This window comes from Ochotona curzoniae, unplaced genomic scaffold, assembly GCF_017591425.1.
Source record: "Ochotona curzoniae isolate NIBS_2020 unplaced genomic scaffold, NIBS_Ocur_1.0 contig_1, whole genome shotgun sequence".
NCBI classification, from domain to species: domain Eukaryota; kingdom Metazoa; phylum Chordata; class Mammalia; order Lagomorpha; family Ochotonidae; genus Ochotona; species Ochotona curzoniae.
This window is the reverse complement of record NW_024464918.1, coordinates 23,634,591-23,653,965: the sequence shown is the minus strand read 5'-3', so window position 1 is coordinate 23,653,965 and position 19,375 is coordinate 23,634,591. Positions and strand designations below refer to the sequence as shown.

The 19,375-nt window shown below is 46.0% G+C and overlaps 1 protein-coding gene across 1 annotated transcript in view; it reads right to left on the bottom strand.

Annotated features, from left to right (window-relative positions):
• The window catches only part of PRELID2 (PRELI domain containing 2), a 58,532-nt gene extending 39,656 nt beyond the window's left edge, over positions 1–18,876 (bottom strand). The window contains exons 1-3 of the mRNA XM_040999392.1: positions 18,794–18,876; positions 3,763–3,820; positions 1,493–1,566 (exon numbers count right to left, since the gene is read on the bottom strand). Coding sequence (XP_040855326.1) covers positions 1,493–1,566; positions 3,763–3,820; positions 18,794–18,868 — 207 coding nt within the window. The 5' untranslated portion in view covers positions 18,869–18,876. The remainder of the gene's footprint in view (positions 1–1,492; positions 1,567–3,762; positions 3,821–18,793) is intronic.
• Positions 18,877–19,375: the final 499 nt, after the last annotated feature.

Genomic DNA, 19,375 nt, shown 5'->3' with positions numbered 1-19,375 from the left:
CTTTCCTTGCTGGAAAAAACATGGAAAACTACAAAGGCAAAACTGTATGAGTCAGAAGTATCCTTAAATTATTTAAGAATTGAGATACAAGACAAAGTTGAATGCCTTTTTAAATAATAGATTCAAAGTGTGTATATAGGGCAAAGGCAGGGTGCACACTCCACGGAAAAAGCCAGCAATCATCTGCTGCTACAGTGTAATACATTCTACCATCTGGAAAAGACCATAAAGTTCATTCGCACTGTCATATTAGCTTTCTTTTCACTGAAGAATGAGACAGACTCTTTTAATTCACAATGAGGAAGTGATAGAAATTTCCAGTTTTTTTTTTCTATGACAGCACTGCGATTTAATCAGCAAGCTAATCAGCAGGAATCAAGCCACGTTCTCCATCACACACAGAATCTCTTCCGAGTAGAAGCACCCACCTGAGACATTTTAAAAAGTGCCTACCAAGTTGCTCTCCTCTTTCTAATAATTCTAAGATGCCTATCAAAAATCTTCTATGGCTCAAACAATGTGATTAAAAATATCCACTCACCTTTTTTCCAATAAGAAATCATGAGTGCTTCAGGGTTTCAAAAAGAGAAAACAATTTGCTATCATGAAAATTTATCTCATCATCAAGGATATTATTTTACAGCACTAAACACAATAAGACTTAGAGGGAGCACTGAGAACAAATACTCCTGAAAGAGCGGTTACGTCTACCAGCGAATCCGAAACTACATTTGTTTCTTCTTTACTTAGGATCAGATTATTTACACTATGCTCTTTCTAAGCAATGTAATCATTCTTATGTAAGAATCATTTCCAGTCATCTACAGATTAGAAAAGACATTACATGAAAAATACCAAAATATCTTTAAAGCAACTGTAGAATATTTCTATTAAGAACCCCTGTTGGGGGGAGGGGTAGAAATGGAGACAAAGTGTCCCCAGTAGCATGTGCCAAAACTGAGGCTGAAGGCAAAAGAGCTTTCCTCCTCTGAAGGGTTATAAGTTAACACAAGCAGGAAAACACTATTGCTCCTCCTCACCAGAAAATGCCCTCTTTCTATAGCCACTAAAAGCCACTCAAAGCGCAAGCATTTAGCCTGGGAGTTGAGATGCCGGCTTTCTGCATCCGAGTACCTGGGTTTGACAGCCAGCTCCAGCTAAGGACTTAGTTTCCCACTCATTTGTATCCTGAGAGTCAATAGTGATGGCTCATGGGATGAATTCCTTGCCACCCATGCAGGGGGCCTAGATTGCACTGGCAGCTCGTGGCTCTGGCTGCAGGCCAGCCATGGAGACTGCCATCACTTGGGGAGTGAAGCGGCAGATGGCGGCTTGCTTGTCTGCATGCTTGCTCACTCGTGCTCTCACTTTCTCTGCATGTGTGTGTGTATTTCTCCTTGTTTCTGTCTCACACTTACACTTACACAAATAAATAAAACTCAATTAATTACTCAGTTACACTAACTCTGATTAAATTTTGAAATGCATTTACCTTCCTTAAAATTTCTGGAACCACATTCTTACAGACTGCAATCCTCTTTCGATAGATAACCCCTGTTGACTCATCTAGAAAAAAAGAATTTTTTTACACTCAAAACTCTTTAATGAATTAATGTACCCTTTTCTTCATGTTAGTAAACCTCCTGAAGGCAATCTCCATTTACCATAGACAGAAGTCTTAGAGAAAATGTTGAACTCGAAACCCAGTTTCCTTGATGGCTTTTCTAGGCCACATCATGGACACTGCCTGACGGGACTAAGGACCAAGGGTGAAATAGCAATTCACAGCATACACTCTGAAAGATATAAATCACTACGTGTTCACTGCCCTGGCCCAGCAATGTTGACGCCCAAACAGCATCAACTGCAGAAAACAGAACGTTCCTTCTGTACCAAACTTCACAGGGCTCTGCTACAAAATCTAAACTTAAGACTAATTACCTGCATGACCCACAGTCATCTCTCATAAAGGAGTAGACACTCTATGACCAGAACCATCCTGTTTGCAGTGACATCTTGAGCCAGTGATATATATATAAACCAATAAACAGGGCCCAGCGTGGTAGCCCAGCAGCTAAAGTTCTTGCCTTGCATGTGCTGGAATCCCACATGGGTGCCAGTTCTAATCCCAGCAGCCCCGCTTCCCACCCAGCTCCCTGCTTGTGGCATGGGAAAGTAGTCAAGGACAGCCCAAAGCTTTGGGACCCTGCACCCATGTGGGAGACCTGAAAGAGGCTCCGGGCTCCTAGCTTCAGATCACCTCATCTCCAGGCTTGGTGGTCACTTGGGGAGCGAATCATCAGATGGTAGATATTCCTCTCTGTCTTTCCTCCTCTTTGTATATCTGCCTTTTTAGTAAAATTAAATCTTTAAAAAGTACAATAAACATGAATTCAGAAAGAAAAAAGCAGACGGGGCAGTGAAAAAGTTAAAATGCAGTCACTAGCTCCATAAATTACTGTGACTCAGATATGGTGCTAAAAGGTTTCTCAAACCTCTGGGTTATAGTAGCCTCAATCCATGGGACAAGGAAGTTGGCTGCTAAAAAGCTACCGATAGGGCCCGGCACGGTGGCGCAGTGGTTAAGGTCCTCGCCTTGCACGCCCGGGATCCCATATGGGCGCCAGTTCTATCCCGGCAGCCCCGCTTCCCTTCCAGCTCCCTGCCTGTGGCCCGGGAAAGCAGTCGAAGACGGCCCAAAGCTTTGGGACCCTGCACCCGTGTGGGAGACCCGGAAGAGGCTCCTGGCTTCGGATCGGCATAGTATCAGCCGTTGCGCTCACTTGGGGAGTGAATCATCGGACGGAAGACCTTCCTCTCTGTCTCTCCTCTCTGTATATCCGCCTTTCCAATAAAAATAAATAATAATAAAAATAAATCTTTAAAAAAAAAAAAAAAAAAAAAAAAAAAAAAGCTACCGATAAGGCACAAAACTGACTGATCTGTGCACACCAACACAGCCTTTGTCCCTGTCATCCACTGTTGGCTGTCCACATACTTAGAGTGAATCAGTAATTGCTGGAAGCAAAGATGAACCCAACAATGACGGAAATTATAATTAACATTCATATATTATTTTACAATATGCACACTGATCTCAAATTTGATCTTCACAACAACCTAAAAAAAAGCAAGCTTATGTTCCTGTTTGACAGATGAATAAATGGAGCCTTGCGGTTGTGAGGAAGATAATAACAATACCAGGCCTTAAAATCAGATTTCTCTGAGATTTTCTTCCACAATAGTGTCAGTTCATGAGAGATTTTTTTTTCAATATATTAATACTGTTGTAAAAGTACAGAAATAGTCTCCCAAAAGTTTTATGTTTACCAAGCGATGTCTCGCACTTCCCAAGATGGCTGAAGAACATGTGAGACCTGCACCTGCCTGAGCAGCTCTGAGAGTCTGTGCATTTACGGTGTCTATTTTCATGGCCTCCTGCATAGTTCAATCTTTAAGTTCAACCTTTTTTCAGGAAACCAGGCAGCACTGGCTGTGGTATGTCCACCCTGCCCTAGGCAACAATGAATCATGCTGCCAGGTATTCTTCATTCTACAGTTCAATCACTTTCTGGACAAATCTCCTACCCCATTCACTGTTCTGAAGAGTAAATAAGTAAACAAACCCAGACTAAAGTACGACGTGTTACAATTACTCATGGCTTACTATCACCAGTTATTGTTTAGAAAGTACACTGTTTAAAACATAACAAGGTAAACATATACACACAGACATATGCTTATACAATTCAGAGAACATACCTCTTGTTTCCTCCACGATTTTTACAGAGATGACATTTTTATCCAGAGGGTTGGGGTACTACATGAAAAAAAAAAAAAAACCAATAAGGGACAATTAGCATGCATCTCCTAGCAGAGTGAATTCTTTAGTAGCAACCACAGCTGTTTGTAAGATCAGTAAACATCTTCCGAGCAACCCGTAACTAAAGGCAAGTTTTCAATCAAGGAGCTTAATTTTACTGCTTGGGTCCAGGTCAGTAGTATATTATCAATAATCACAACTTGTACAAAATCCAGGAGAAATGAGCTTTGGATCCAAACTAGCCTTGGGTAGAGAGTGGGCATATGGTTAAGCTAATTAACAAATAATAACACTACTACTGTTGAGCCAATCATGTTCTTTGTATATTGTATTATACACTGAATTTGCAGGATCTTATATAAATCCAATAACCTCCCAGGGACAACTACTTTAGGTGATACCATTAGCCCGTTTCCACACGAGGAAACTGAATCAAGATTAGACTACCTAGGACTGCACAGTTGTCTTCTGGTGGACCCAGGAAATCAAACCACTTGTTTTGCTAAAGAGATTCCCTTTACCACTCGGAGACCCACAGACACTTTCTGTCTGCTTCCACAGCCTGCCCACCTAAACTACCAGCAAATTGCATCTGAGCTACACTAACCCAAGCCTTTCCACTGTCACTTCAATGTGCAAAGCGCCTGAAGGAGACAACGGGACGAGGCGGCCACTGACATGGGCCTGTTGAACCCCCTGCCTCGGCTCTTTGCCCCGAGCTTTACTTCTCCATCCTCAGATCACAGGAGCCTGTGTTGTGGCACATCATATTAAGCTGCCATGTGTGTCTCCAGCACAAGGGAAAGACATGGAAGACAGCTTAAGCCCCTGGGCCCCTATTCTCATGTGGGGCAGAGGATGAAGCTCCTGGCTCTGGCCTGGCCCAGCAAAGGCACTTGTGCACATCTAGAGAAAAAACCAGTAGATGGGAGAGGTCTATCCTTTCTCTCTCCCTCTTTCTCTCTCTCTTTCTAACTTTGCCTTTCAAACAAAAGAAACCAAATCTTTAAAAAAAATATCCAGCCTGATAGCCCAGTGGCTAAAGTCCTCACCGAGCATGCACCAGAATCCCATATAGGCACCAGTTCAAACCCTGGCTACCTTACTTCCCATCCAGCTCCCTGCCTGTGGCCTCAGAAAACAGTCAAGGACGGCCCACAGTTCTGCCTACCACCTGCACGGGAGACCCTAAGCGGGCACCTGGCTCCAGGTCGGCTCAGCTCCGGCCACTGCAGCCACGTGGGGAGTGAACCGGCAAATCAAAGATCTTCCTCTGTCTCTTCTCCTCTCTGTAAATCTGACTTCCCAATAAAAATAAATAAATCTTTAAAAAAAAATCAGCCAAAATTTGTCATATCCAGGGCATCATAAGGCACTGGGAAGAATCCAAGAGCAGCAGGTAGGTTTGAGGAAGGGCAGGACCCTTCACTTGGTAACCTTGGCTTTAATTCTCCCAGAATCTGAGAATACCACACAGAAATCTGTAAGTGAGACTCCCTACCTCGCACTAACAGCATGCATCTGCAGTGCGCAGGTATGACTGGCCGGATTTCATGAGAAGGGCCCATGAGTTTTACCCATTGCTAAAGAAATGAGAGTACCTGAAAATGTCACAGAAAATGGGATCAAGGAGTAAGTCGTGGAGTGGGCTGTGTGGTCCAGCAGGTTAAGTCACTGCTTTGAACATCCGCATGACACATGGGAGCGCCTGGTGCAAGTCCCGGTATTGTGTGCTCTGACACACTTCCTGCTAACGCACTTGCAAGCAGGATTTGCTGGCCCAAGCACTTAGGGCCGGCCTTGTCAATAGGAGACTCAGATGGAGATTCCGGCTCCGGGCCTAAGCCCAGCTCTGGCAAGCATCTGGAGAGTGAACCAGGGATTGGAAAGACTGATGCCTTTCTCTCTCTCTCTTTCTCTCTCTCTGTCACTACCTTTCAAATTAATGTTTTTAATGTTCATCTTTGTGCTAAAAGATTGTGAAACTCATGCATAATTTGTTTTCCATAAACTTTTGACGAGCCTTCATATGCGTGGCCTAGAAAGACACTGAAGAACGGGAGCCTTCTGAGGGTGTGGACGTTGTCCGGTTCAGCAGCTCCTGTATCTCTGTATCGGTGTCCAGTGTGTGGCACGCAATGACTTGCTGAATGAATAAAAGATGTGGATATAAACATCAATGACCTCAGGCACAAATCTAAAAATGAACCTTTTCAGCAACCAATGCGGGAAGAGAGTAGCAGGCTCAGCTGTCAACTGCCTGAGCAGCTCATCGTGTCCCACACCGATAAACTCCATCACTCATCCTTTGTGGCAGGCACACTCCTGACAACTAATAAAAAAAATAGCTTTTAACAAGGTATGGATTAGGAGCTCCAAGGCTCAAATTAGAAAATAACGTCGGGCCCGGTGCGGTGGCGCAGTGGTTAAGGTCCTCGCCTTGCACGCCCGGGATCCCATATGGGCGCTGGTTCTAATCCCGGCAGCTCTACTTCCCATCCAGCTCCCTGCCTGTGGCCTGGGAAAGCAGTTGAGGACGGCCCAAAGCTTTGGGACCCTGCACCCGCGTGGGAGACCCGGAAGAGGCTCCTGGCTTCGGATCGGCATAGTATCAGCTGTTGCGCTCACTTGGGGAGTGAATCATCGGATGGAAGATCTTCCTGTCTCTCCTCTCTGTATATCCGCCTTTCCAATAAAAAATAATAAATAAGTCTTGAAAAGAAAGAAAATAACGTCAGAGTGGGAGGAAGAGTAGACTGTTTGTCCGCAATATAAGGCTAATGTGTGTATGTGTAATGCATGTATTATATTTACATAGTACATAAACTACACACATACAATGTTACACTGTGCCCCATAAACATGTACCAGTATTGTTCACTTAAAACTTCAGGAAATAGCCTAGCGTGGTAGCCTACTGGCTAAATCCTTGCCTTGCCAGTGGCCAGTTCATGTTCCAGCTGTCCCACTTCTCATCCAGCTCCCTGCTTGTGGCCTGGGAAAACAGTAGAGGATGGTCCAAAGCCTTGGGATGCTGCACCCCCACAGGAGACCTGAAAGAAGCTCTTGGCTCCTGGTTTCAGATCAGCTCAGTTGCAGCCATTGCAGCCACTTGGGGAATGAACCAGCGGACCAAAGCTCTTTCTCTCTGTCTTGCCTTCTCTCTGTAAATCTGACTTTACAATAAAAATAAATAAATCTTCAGGAAAATATTTTTTTAAAAAATTAAATATATTTACTCATTCATCTTAGGACTTAGAAGTGGTCAAGATTACCACTGATTTCTCCAAGTTTAGTCCTTCCAAGGTATAAGGGGGCTGGTGGGAAATGAAATGAAAAGGTAAAACAGACTTTTCATGAACTTTCTAAAGCCTCATGGCACCCGTCCACATCAGGGGGTCAGGTTTAGATATTCTATATTTCAGCAAAGGATGGTCTTCACTCAAACAGTTGAAAGAAGGAAGGAGAACTGAAACAATACAACTTTTCTGAATAGTGTGTGTGTTTCGTGTGTATGTGAGGTGTAACTTACACATTAAAGTTACATTAGACTATTTCCTTTACTAGAGTTCTAGTTTGTTCAGCATATATGCATGAACAAACCCTGATCGTACATTACATATGATTGTAAGCTGTAGGGAGATTACTGAACACCTCCGATTATGAAGGAGACTCCATGGAAATGTAATTACTAGAGAAGCACAGCCATAAACATTTGCAAAGCCTGATTACCTCTCTGAGTCATCAGAGAAATTCCTAAAGCTTATAAACTCAAATATTTTGTATTTTATGTAAGATACAACATTTGCTTATTAAAACAGCACCATGGTGGCATAGTGGCTAAGTTTCTGCTTGTGGTGCCAGCATCCCATGAGTGCTGGTTCTAGTCCCATCAGTTCCACTTCCCATCTAGCTCCCTGCCTATGGCCTGGGAAAGCAGCAGAGAACAGCCCAACTCTTTGGGCCCCTGCCCCTGTAGGAGACCTGGAAGAAGCTCCTGGCTCATGTCTTCAGACCAGACTGCCTTCAGGCATTACAAACATCTGGATAGTGAATCAACAGATGGAAGATGATCTCTCTCGATCTCTCTCATTCTCTCTCTCTCTCTCTCTCTCTCTTTTTACTTCTATCTATAACTCTGCCTTTTAAATTAAAAATTAACAAATTTCTTTAAAAACCCCACTGGGTATTAATTTATGTAATATTGAAAATTCTCCAGTTTCTCTCAGTTCAACATTTTTAGGGGCACCTGCCATGCCAGGCACTCAAGACACAATAATAAAACTGTAGCCTCTATTGGAGTTTAAGTGCTGGTTAAAGAGACAAACAATGTGGAGGTCTGTTCAAGAGAAAATAAAACAGATGAAGGGACAATAAATGGATAAACTCGTCGTGCAGGGGACAATGTGAACTACCTAAGGAAAACCCATGATGTAACACTTCTAAACAAAAAAAGTAACATGGCAATCTTGCTAGGCAAACACAAGAGACTACAAACTATTCATTCTGGAAAATAAGCACTTGCAGGACTGGAGTCATGTCCTACACAACTACTCTGGGAATTAGACATAAGCCTCAAGCTTTAGTTCAAGAATCATTTTTTTTTTCTTACATGGGGGCTTATTTGCAATCAGTAAATACCATGACACAAAAGGCACATGCTTTAACTTTTTTTAAAATTAAAGGTGCACTGAACTGAAGTTCCTCCTACCTAGCTTGACTTGAAATGGTCTGATGCCATCTTGTGGCAACCGGCACATGCATGTTTTAAACGACAAAGACTGGATCTCCAGTCCAGTGACAAGCAGTGGGGAGGACAAAGGCCAGTGACAAGCAGTGGGGATGACAGAGACTGCTGTAAGGTCACCACCATGAAATGCCAGCAGGGAAGACAGGAAGCAGGTGGCTATGTTTTCCAAACATCTTTTTTTACACAACAACCTTGGAATCAATCACCAGCCCTGACTCAAACCCATCAAAGACTTACTGACAATCGACTGCATCTTGGCAGGGCACTATATCAAACAAAAATTGTCAGATACATGACCTCATTTGGTCCTCCCCAAATTAGAAAACCTACTGACCAGTATCAAGAAACGAAGTCTTTGCTTAAGAACATAAATGGTAAGGCACCTGCAGCCAAGCAAAATCACACCGGGAGTCTCCAGTTGATGAGCCACGGCCCTTGTTCTCCTTGAGCCGGGCTCAGTGGATCAACCACTGAAACGTGCCTGGGAATACCGTACGGAGCTGCACACACATACGTGTCATGGATTGTTCAAGATACACTTAAACTCATTTTGAATTTCCTTGTACTTTTTACTTTCCTCACAGAATACAAACAAAAGCTTTTCCATTTCCCCAAGATATAATTTCACTGCAACTAGCACTGTATGTGTAACAATAGTCAATAATACAAAGGTAAGATATATAAAGCCTCCCTAAGGTTGTCACAACTTTTTTTTTTAAGATTGATTTTATTTTTATTGCAAAGTCAAATATACAGAAAGAAGGAGAGACAGAGAGGAAGCTCTTTCGTCCGTTGACTCACTGCCCAAGTGGCTGCAGTGGCCAGAGCTGAGCCGATCTGAAGCCAGGAACCTGGAGCTTCTCTCGGGTCTCCCACACAGATGCAAGAGCCCAAGGCTTTGGGATCATCCTCTGTTGCTTTCCCAGGCCATAGGCAGGGAGCTGGATGGGAAGTGGAGCTGCCAGGATTAGAACCAGCGTCCATATGGGATTCCAGTATGGGCAAGGCGAGGACTTTAGCCACTAGGCTACCAAGCCAGACTCATAACTTATTTTTTTAACTCTATTTTTCAATGGACTTCTTCAAATACTCCAGTAGCTTCAGTTTGCCTGTTAAGAGGTAAGAGCTCACAAATGGCATGATACTGCAGAAAGCATGAGCAACACAGGAAAACACACGTGGAACTCCAAGGTGAGAGACAAAGACATTGAGTTCATCTCATTACAGGAAGAATATTCAATACTCTTATAGGAGCAGTTTCATGAAGACAGGCCACCAGCCTTTCATGTTTGCTGAAGAAAAAAATTCACAACCTTGTAAAAAGCCTAATCTTAAGAGTGAAGGAGTTATTGGTCTCCACATTTTAGCACAGTAGCTAAAGTCCTTGCCTTGCATGCACCCGGATCCCAGTTCGTGTCCCGGCAGCCCCACTTTCCATCCAGCTCCCTGCTTGTGGCCTGGGAAAGCAGTCGAGGATGATCCCAAAGCCTTGGGACTCTGTACCCACGTGGGAGATCTGGAAGAGGCTCCTGGCTCCTGGCTTCAGACCAGCTCAGCTCTGGCCATTACGGCCACTTGGGGAATGAAACAGTGGGCTGAATATCTTTTTCTCTATCTCTCCTTCTCTCTGTAAATCTAGCTTTCCAATAAAAATACATAAATCTTTTTTTAAAATAGTTAATCAGTTATTAAAACAACAGCGTTCTAGAAGAGACAGAAGACAGAGGTCAATCTCTGCTTTCCACCCCCGCAAGGGATCACCTGACAGCACAGGGAAACAGGTGCACTGACAGGTCTGTCTGATTACTCCTCTGAGGATCTCAGAATCAGTGAAAATATTATTACAAGTATTTTATAAGCATTAACCTATTACCCAGGCTGCATCCAAACGTGTACATGCAAAAGCATGGGACCCACTGAGAAGGGATGTGGTATTTACCTACACAAAGAAATCATCATGGGCTGTGCCCAGTCCCTTAGGAGCTCCACGCAACTGTCAAATAAATCAGCAATTACTCAAAGTTTCCATGATCAGGGATGGCATACTCAAGTTGACAGATACACTAAATGACTGATGATTGGACTTTCGGGCTAGTAGGACGAAGTACTAGACAGATGAAAGGAGAAGCCAGGAGGACTGTGGCACTGCCATCGGGGAGCCAACCCGGGGTCCTCAAGGACCCTTCACCCAGAGGAGATCAACCCTAAACAGAAGACAGCCTGCCTTCTCCTTCAAAACATCCCAGCGATCAGCAATGGCATAGTAACATGTTAACACAAAGAAAAAAAAACGCTCTATGTCATCAGAGCGTGCCTAGAGAAAGCCAACACATTCGAAATGTGATCAAAGTCTACAAAATAACTGACCAGTACTCTTCAAATAAACCCAGGTCCAGAAAGACACAGGGACTTCCACTGGAGGGGACTAGGACACCACAACTAAACGTGATGCAACATCCTGGACTGCATTCAAGACAGAAAACAGGACGTTAGTGGACAGCTGGCAAAATCCAGGCGAGGTCTGCAGGTCAGTGAATCATATCACGACAGCAATGATTTTCTGATTTAAAAAATTATACCTGATTTGAAGAAGCTGCAAAAGAACAGACAGTAGGAATTCTTGTTGTGTTTTTTTTTTACAGTATTTCGCATATTATCCCTAAAAGTTAAAAAACAAAACCAATGTTTAAGACACAGAGTGTCAACAGAACTCAGTTTCAGAACCAAAGACTTGAGTTTGAAATCTACTTGTGAGGAGAGTCTTGGGCAAATCATCTTGGTCTTAGTGTTTCTGTCATATAGTGAAAGAAGAAGTCTACCATAAAAAGTTATGACAGGAATTACAGCACTGTGCAGGTATGCAATAAACAGCTTAACTTTTATTGAATCAATCAACACTTTTAAAAGCTTAAGCTTTAAGACTTCAGCTTTGATCCTGCAATTTGTGACATTAACTATACTACTAGCATCTATCTATAATCTAAAACAAACTGTAATTGATATTACTGATATTAAAATTTAATTTTTTTAAAGATTTTTTTTATTATTTTATTTTTATTGGAAAGACGGATATACAGAGAGGAGAGACAGAGAGGAAGATCTTCTGTCCGACGATTCACTCCCCAAGTGAGCGCAACAGCCGATGCTATGCCGATTCGAAGTCAGGAGCCTCTTCCGGGTCTCCCATGTGGGTGCAGGGTCCCAAAGCTTTGGGCCATCCTAGACTGCTTTCCCAGGCCACAGGCAGGGAGCTGGATGGGAAGCGGGGCTGCCGGGATAGAACCGGCGCCCATATGGGATCCCGGGTGTGCAAGGCGAGGACCTTAAGCACTGCGCCACCACGCCGGGACCAAAATTTAATTTTTAAATTTATATTTATTTGAAAGGCAGAAAGAAACAGAGATGGCAATCTACCATACACTGGTTTACTCTACAAAAGTTTGCAAAAGCCTCAGCTACACCAGGCTGACGCGCGAGTCCAGCACTCATTGTAGGCAGCTACGCCAGGCTGACACCGCGAGTCCAGCAGTCATTGTGGGCAGCTATGCCAGGCTGACAGCGTGAGTCCGGCACTCAGTGTGGGCAGCTACGCCAGGCTGACACCACAAGTCCAGCACTCATTGTGGGTCTCCCACACAGACTCGCAGAGATCTGAGTGGCTGAGTGACCACCTGCTGCCTCCCAGGAAGTGCGTCAGTAGGAAACCGGATCAGAAGCAGAGCTGGCCATCAAACCCAGGAACTCCGAGACAGGACGCCAGTGTCTCAAGCGGAATCTAACTGCTAGGCCAAACGCTCCTCTCCAAAGATGTTTCTGATTTTTCCTAGACTAACAAAACTTCACAACCTTGTGCTTCACCAACCTGACATTTGTAGGATACCCTCCCTGACACTTTCCTCCTCGCTAGCACTAGGGAAAGTGCTGTGATCGAGAAGGAACAGCTCTCAAAAGAACACTAGTACCCAAAACTGGGAAAGAAACTCTAAGTGCTTCAAAAGCTCCACAGATCTGTAATTAAAATAGGACCTCACACTACCTGTCTGTGATATGCCCCCGAGGAAGTACTTATCACAACAATAACAACGTCCCTTCTGGCCCCTTGACAATGAGCTCCCTGAGGACAGTGTACGATTTCCCTTCCCACCTGAGGGAGGCACAGCTTCTCCCAGTGTTTGTGAGTAGACAGTTTATGAATACATCAGTTTGCAAATACCTCTATGTTATATACAACAATTAAGCCACCATCTGCACTAATTAAATTCCTGAGTATACTTTCAAATCATTAAATGACTTTTAAAATAATTTTCAGGACGGGTGCAGTAGCCTAGTGGCTAAAGTCCTGCCCTTGTAGGCGCCAGGATCTCATATGGGTGCTGGTTCTAATCCCCGCTGCCCCACTTCCCATCCAGCTTCCTGCTTGTGGCCTGGGAAAGCAGTCGAGGACGGCCCAAAGCCTTGGGACCCTGCACCCACATGGGAGACCCAGAGGAGGCTCCTGGCTCCTGGCTTCAGATTGTCTCAATTGCAGCCACTGCGGACCCTTGGGCCATGAATCAACAGATGGAACATCTTCCTCCGTGTCTCTCCTCCTCTCTGTATATCTAACTTTCTAGTAAAAATAAATAAATCTTTAGAAAAAAATAATTTTCATCTAATAACTACCTTTTGTTCATACTTACTCTTTTATTATTCAAACATTTTTTCAGTCTACTTTCCTCAGCTTTTTATTTCATGTAATAAATAGAAATAAACTATTATTTACCTTAGTAAGTACTTTAAAACACCTACTGGGAGCCAACAAAAAACCAAGCATATTACAAGTAAGTCTGTGTTTTACTCAATTTTTCTAAAAGCTCCACGGCAGCCCCCTCTACCCTGAGGCTGGGGACCACAGCAGCCACAGTCCTACGTAACTGCCTTTACTGAGCACCCGTCACTGTGCTTCACAAAAGAGGAAACTGAGGCACAGAAAGGACAGCTGCCTTGCCTGAGGTCTACCTGAAGCCCCGCACTCAGCTGTCATGGGCACCGCTCTTCTCCAGGATGGGATGAAAAAGTGAAGCATATTACAGTTCGGACAAAAAAGATAAGCAATCTTTATGTTAAACAAGGCCTTAGCTTTATTAAATCATTTCTTGCAGAAATACTGGTTCACCCTAAATATTCCTGGAGCTCTCCAGGGTCAGACACCCCATTCGGCTAACTGTCAGATTTGCAAAGGAGAAAAGAGAGGATCAGAAACAGAAACATTATTAATTACCCAATCAACTTTCTACTCTAAATGGAAATAGCCATTCATAAATCCCCTGGACGAGCGTCGAGGTAAACACTCAAACCATCTCCCAGCATCTCAGGCTCATGGCTAGAATAAATAACACCTGAGATTATGTAGCAAAGCAAGGAAATTATTCTAATCTGTTTTATTACAGCATCCAGAGTAGGGATGCTTCTGAGCCATATACTGAAATAACAGGGGCTAAATTCCAGGAAGGTGTAATGACCATTCAGTCACGGAACATTCCAGAATCGGAAACAAAGGACAAAAATCGCTGCCTATTAAAATGGCTTATGCTCTAGTCGCGATGACTCCACCGCCCATAACATAAAGTCATCCGAAACAGCTCAAGCCTGAGCCTCCTCAACCAACACAAGGATGCTCTGGGTTCTTCCTTGCTGATGACCTTAAACCCCAGGGAAGGCCAGCCCATCAGAAAGCACCTTGGGTGGACTTCCAGAGCACCTTCCCTTCCATACTGCTACACTTACGCAACTTCATGTTCTCTTAGTAAATCCTTTTAAGTACAAGGAAACAACTCTAGAGAGCTAAGAATCAGGCAAAGAAGCCAAAACACCCGGTCAAGGTCATCACCACTGCAGTTCCTGGGAGGTACAGCTTAGCACCTAACGGATAAGCCTTTCTGGATTCCACAGCATTCACCCATAAAGAGCTCACTGAGAAACCACATTCCACCAACAGAGAGGACCGTGCTGTTTGTTTTCAAGGTGCTGCTTCACTATGAAAGCACACGGCTAATATTTAGCCTGTGGAATCCAACAGACAGGTGTAAGAAGAGCAAACATTCTTCGGGTTTTAAAAATAGTAATGTATTAAAACTTGGAAGGCAAGTCCTAAAACACCGAAAAACGGAGATCAGTAGATTCTATTTAAAACAGAACTTCCTCCGCGCTAAAGCGACTTCAAACATCCCACTGCGCACGGCGATCAAATGCTTCCCAGAGATCCTCACATCGTTGTCTCCTCTGCCAAGTGCCTTCCTTTGGGTTAAAAGAACACACAAAGACAAAAGGAAAAACAAAAGTATACTTTGCCCAAAAGATGATTCTTACTCCCGAAGTCTTATACAGAAAAAGCTTGTATTTACCAAACTGTTAGACTTTTGATCTTCACAACAACTGGAGCAGGCAAGTGGAGTGGCTGCCATTACCATTTCATAGATGAAACTGGTGCTGTGCTATGCAGTCAGGCTTGCTGCCAACTCTGCAAGCTCTCCCAGTCAAGGCCACATCACTTTGGAGAACGTAGCACATTTTCTAACACGCATAAATAGCTCTGCTCGCTTTCCACTAGCCTCAGGTACTATGAGCTCATACAGGATACCTTCCCTAGGTTGTACAAGGGCACAGCACAGGTTGGTTCACTGATTAGCACAAGGGCGCCAGAAACACTGGAGAAAAAATGTTTTCCATGGGCACCCAGCCAGCAGTGAAACAAGATTAGAATTCAGGTCTAGTGACCTTAGTACGGGAATTAAATAACATAAGGTAAATTCTCACAAGAAATGGATTTATTCACATCTTATGAATAATCACACTGTAGGGTTGGTGGGATGGCACAGTAGGTTAAGCCAGCGCCTGCAATGCTGGATCCCATGGACACTGGTTCACGTGGCGTCTGCTCCATGTTCCTGCTCAGCTCCTGCTCAGGTACCTTAGAGGCGCTTTAGGCCCTGCACCAAGTGGGGAGACTCAGAGGAAGAACCTCATTACTTGAACCTGGATCATTATTTGAACCTGACCCAGCCTGGCCACTAAACCATTTAGGGAGCAAGCAAGCCAGCAGACAAAAGATCAATTTCTCTCTGTCTCTGTCTCTGTCTCTGCCTCTCTCTCATATACACACACCACAGCCTATACAGACGTGTCCTACCAGGGAGTCTCTACAGCACCGCGTTGCAAATGATTAAAAAGAATGAAAATGCAGCACCATCCAGGATGTTGACACAGTCCCTCTGCTTGCCTCTTTGTCCAGCTCTGCCTCCCGCAGGCCTCACCAGGTACCCAGGGGCCAGTCAGGTGTCTGCACCAGATGCTAACTGAAAGTGGTTGTGCCTGTGGCCTCAGCTACAGGACACACACAAACCAAGCAGACAAGCTCAGTCAACCCAGGGTCAGGAGGCAGCTGATGGCTTCCACCACTAAGTTTTAGGGTGTTTCGTTACACACTGATAGATAACTGAAACGCTGTATCTTCATACAACACACACAAAGCTATGCCTTTAGGTCAGGCCCGGCTGGTACACCCGGATAGACAAACTCTGGGAAGACTGAACAAAAGGAAACTGGCTGGAAAAAGAGCACAACCAAACTGGTTCCAAAACATTCCACTGCCCCAGCGATGGCCTAAGCGCCCAGACCGTGCAAGGCCGCACTGCCCAGGGCCGGAGAGGTGCACTCTGGACGTGTTCCAACCCCAGCTCTCCTCTTTGCCAGCTGTGGGGACCGGACAGGCTGCTTCACGTTTTCTGAACCTTGGTTTCTCCAGACTGTGAAATGGAAACAAATCCTATCTGTTCCTGAGGCTGCCAGGAAGAGTAAACAGGATGGGGAGTGAAAAACACAAACACATCCTGACTTGCCGGAAAAACTCCTTTGCATGCTGCAGCCATCAATTCACAAACGCAACCCGTTGGGAAGACAGCAGGCTTCCGGGCTAGACTGAGCCACAGCACCATGCGGCTTCCCTGTGTCAGTTCACCTTATCAGTGGGAAGCATGTGTCTATTTGTTCATCATTTATCAATGTCAGTCTTACCAGCGAGAGAACATCAGCTACACATCAAGGGGTCTGGCTACTGAGTTCCCTTGTGTTTTGTCAGCACCTGCTACAGAGCCTGGGAAACAGACATTAAGGCTCCAAAACAGAGTACATACAAGGAAAGCACTTTCCAGAAGCTGGGGTGTGCTGAGTGCTATAAAATTAAGAGTATGGCTGGGCCCAGCACAGTAGCCTTTTGACTAAATCCTTGCCTTGCATGCGCCAGGATCCCATATGGGTGCTGGTTTGTATCCTGGCTGCTCCACTTCCCATCCAGCTCCCTGCTTGTGGTCTGAGAAAGCAGTGGAGGACGGCCCGAAGTCTTGGGACCTTGCACTCATGTGAGAGACCTAGAAGAGGCTCCTGGCTTCGGATCGGCTTTGGATCACATTAGCACTGGCCATTTCAGCCACTTGGAGAGTAAACCAGCACATGGAAGATCTTTTTCTCTGCCTCCTTCTTTCTGTAAATCGGCCTCTCCAATAAAAATAAATAAATCTTAAAAAAAAAAAAAAACATAGCACTGTGCTATTTGCGAAACACATACAAAAAGTAGCTATCCGGCACTACACATGGTCACCAAGGCCCTGACCAAGTGCCCAGCGAGTTCTGAGAAGGTGGAGAACATCTCCACATGTTGACAATCCAAAAGGCTTTCCAGAGAGAAAACAGTGGCTGTCATTAACCAAGCCACGGTCCAAAGTGCCGGTTCTAATAAAAAATGGGACGCTGGCTCTTCCCCCTTTCGGACTCAGATGCCTGGCCTAAGACCAAGTCCACAACAGATCCAGAGAGTTCCCTCTTTCATTCATCACCCTTGGCCTGAGTGCCCAGCAGGTGCCAGGAACTACCACAGACACTGGGGATACATGGACAGTGTACACTGGGGATACCACGACAACCAGGGCCCTGACCACTTTGCTGTGACCTGGAGCCCCCAGCAGTGCCCCACTCCTCTATCGGAGGCCAAACCTTATTATTTCAGAAAAAAAACCTGCTGGAGCAAGCACTTGGCCCACTGGTTAAAGACACCCACAATTTAAGAGTTCCTGGCTTCAAAACTCAGCTCTGTCCCTGACTCTGGTGAAGGATACAAGTAATTGAGCTGTGTCGCCCACATCAAAGACCGGGCTCACTTCCCAGGCTCCAGCCCCCGCTCTCCCAACCAGCCCCTGCCAGCTTTTGGGGGGAACCAGAAGAGGGGAGCACTCTTCACTTTCTCCTCCTGTCCCTGTCCCCCTGTCTCTCAGGTTCCTAAGGTGGACACTACATCTTTAACTACCTACTTTTGCCCAACGTCTCCCTTAGCTTGGCTCTCGGAATGCACAGGGAAGGAGCTCATCCTGTAGATGTTCCGGAGACAAACTGCTACCTCTGCGTGTGACGCCTAAGAAACAAGCTGAAAATGAAGTTTAAAAATCTGATGAAATGCCCTCATGACATGAAACGGACACAGAAGCTAACCCCCAGAGAAAGACCGTCGGCCATGGTCACCTGAAAAACTCGCTACAGCTCCGGATAGACTTTGGGGTCCTACCTTCCAAACCTCCTCCACGCTGTGGATTCTTCAGGGAAACTTCTCATTTCCCCATTACCAGAAGCCACGGTCCTAGGACGAGGCATGAGGAGGGAAAAGGCCCCTGAACCGTAATGTTGGGGAGCCACACGGCAGCAACACTTGAGAGCGCTTATGGGCACCATGCCGGGCGCTTGAGGGAAAGCTCCCCCTCGAATCCTAGCAACAACCAAGTGGATACTGTTGTTTGACCCATTTCACAGGTTACAAAACTAAGGCACAGAGAGGGTGAGAAATCCGCCCAAAGTCCTCCAGCTGTGTAAGTGGGGGAACAATTCTGAGGCGACCGAAACCCCTCAGGGAATCCCCCAAGTCAGTGCTCAAGCGGCCCCTGACGAGACTCCCAGCCTCGAGTTCCCAGAGGCAAAAAAAAAATGTCGCTTCCCTCCAGCCGGGACAGGCGCGAACGTGACTACGCGCACGGCGCCTCCACCCGCGTCCTGGAAGGGGAGTCCACCTCCACCCTGGCCCCGCGCACCCGTGAAGCAGAGCCGGCCGCCGCGGCGGACTTGGGGGACCGCAAGGAAACGGCAGGCCCGGCGGCGCGGGAGGACGCACGCCCGGGCAGGCCCGAGGCGGGGGACCGTACCTTTCGGAGGAAGCTGGCGACCACTTGCTCGAAGGGGTACTTGTACACCTGGCGCACGTCCACCGTGACCCCCATGGCCGTGCGCCCCGGACCCCGGACCCCGGCCTCCTGCCCGCCGGCCCGCCAGCCACACCTCGCCCAGCTCAGCGCGCCGCCGGCTGCGCCGGGTCCCCGCGGGCCTCCACGCCCCGGCGGCCCGAGGGGCGTGGACTTTTTCCTCTCTTTTTCAAACTTTCGCAACTTTATTGAAACGCACAGTCGGTCACGCCCACGCCCCTTTGGGCCAAGCTCAGGCAGGTGTGAGTGGCCGGCCCGGGGGCGGGGAGAGAGGGTCCACAGGCCCACGCCGCCTGCCCGGGCGACCTTTCCACGGGAGGCACGCCTGCACGTGGAAGCTGTCCTCTCTGAGGGACGCCGCACTACAGCCTTGCGGCCCCGGGCTTGGGAGTTTCTGGAATCACATAGTAAGTCCCATGCGACCCTGAGCAGCACTGGAAAATATGTATCGAATTACGTAATAAATACGTACACACCTCACTCTTAAGGTTTAGGACTGAGAACACAGAACCCTCCTCTGAGCTG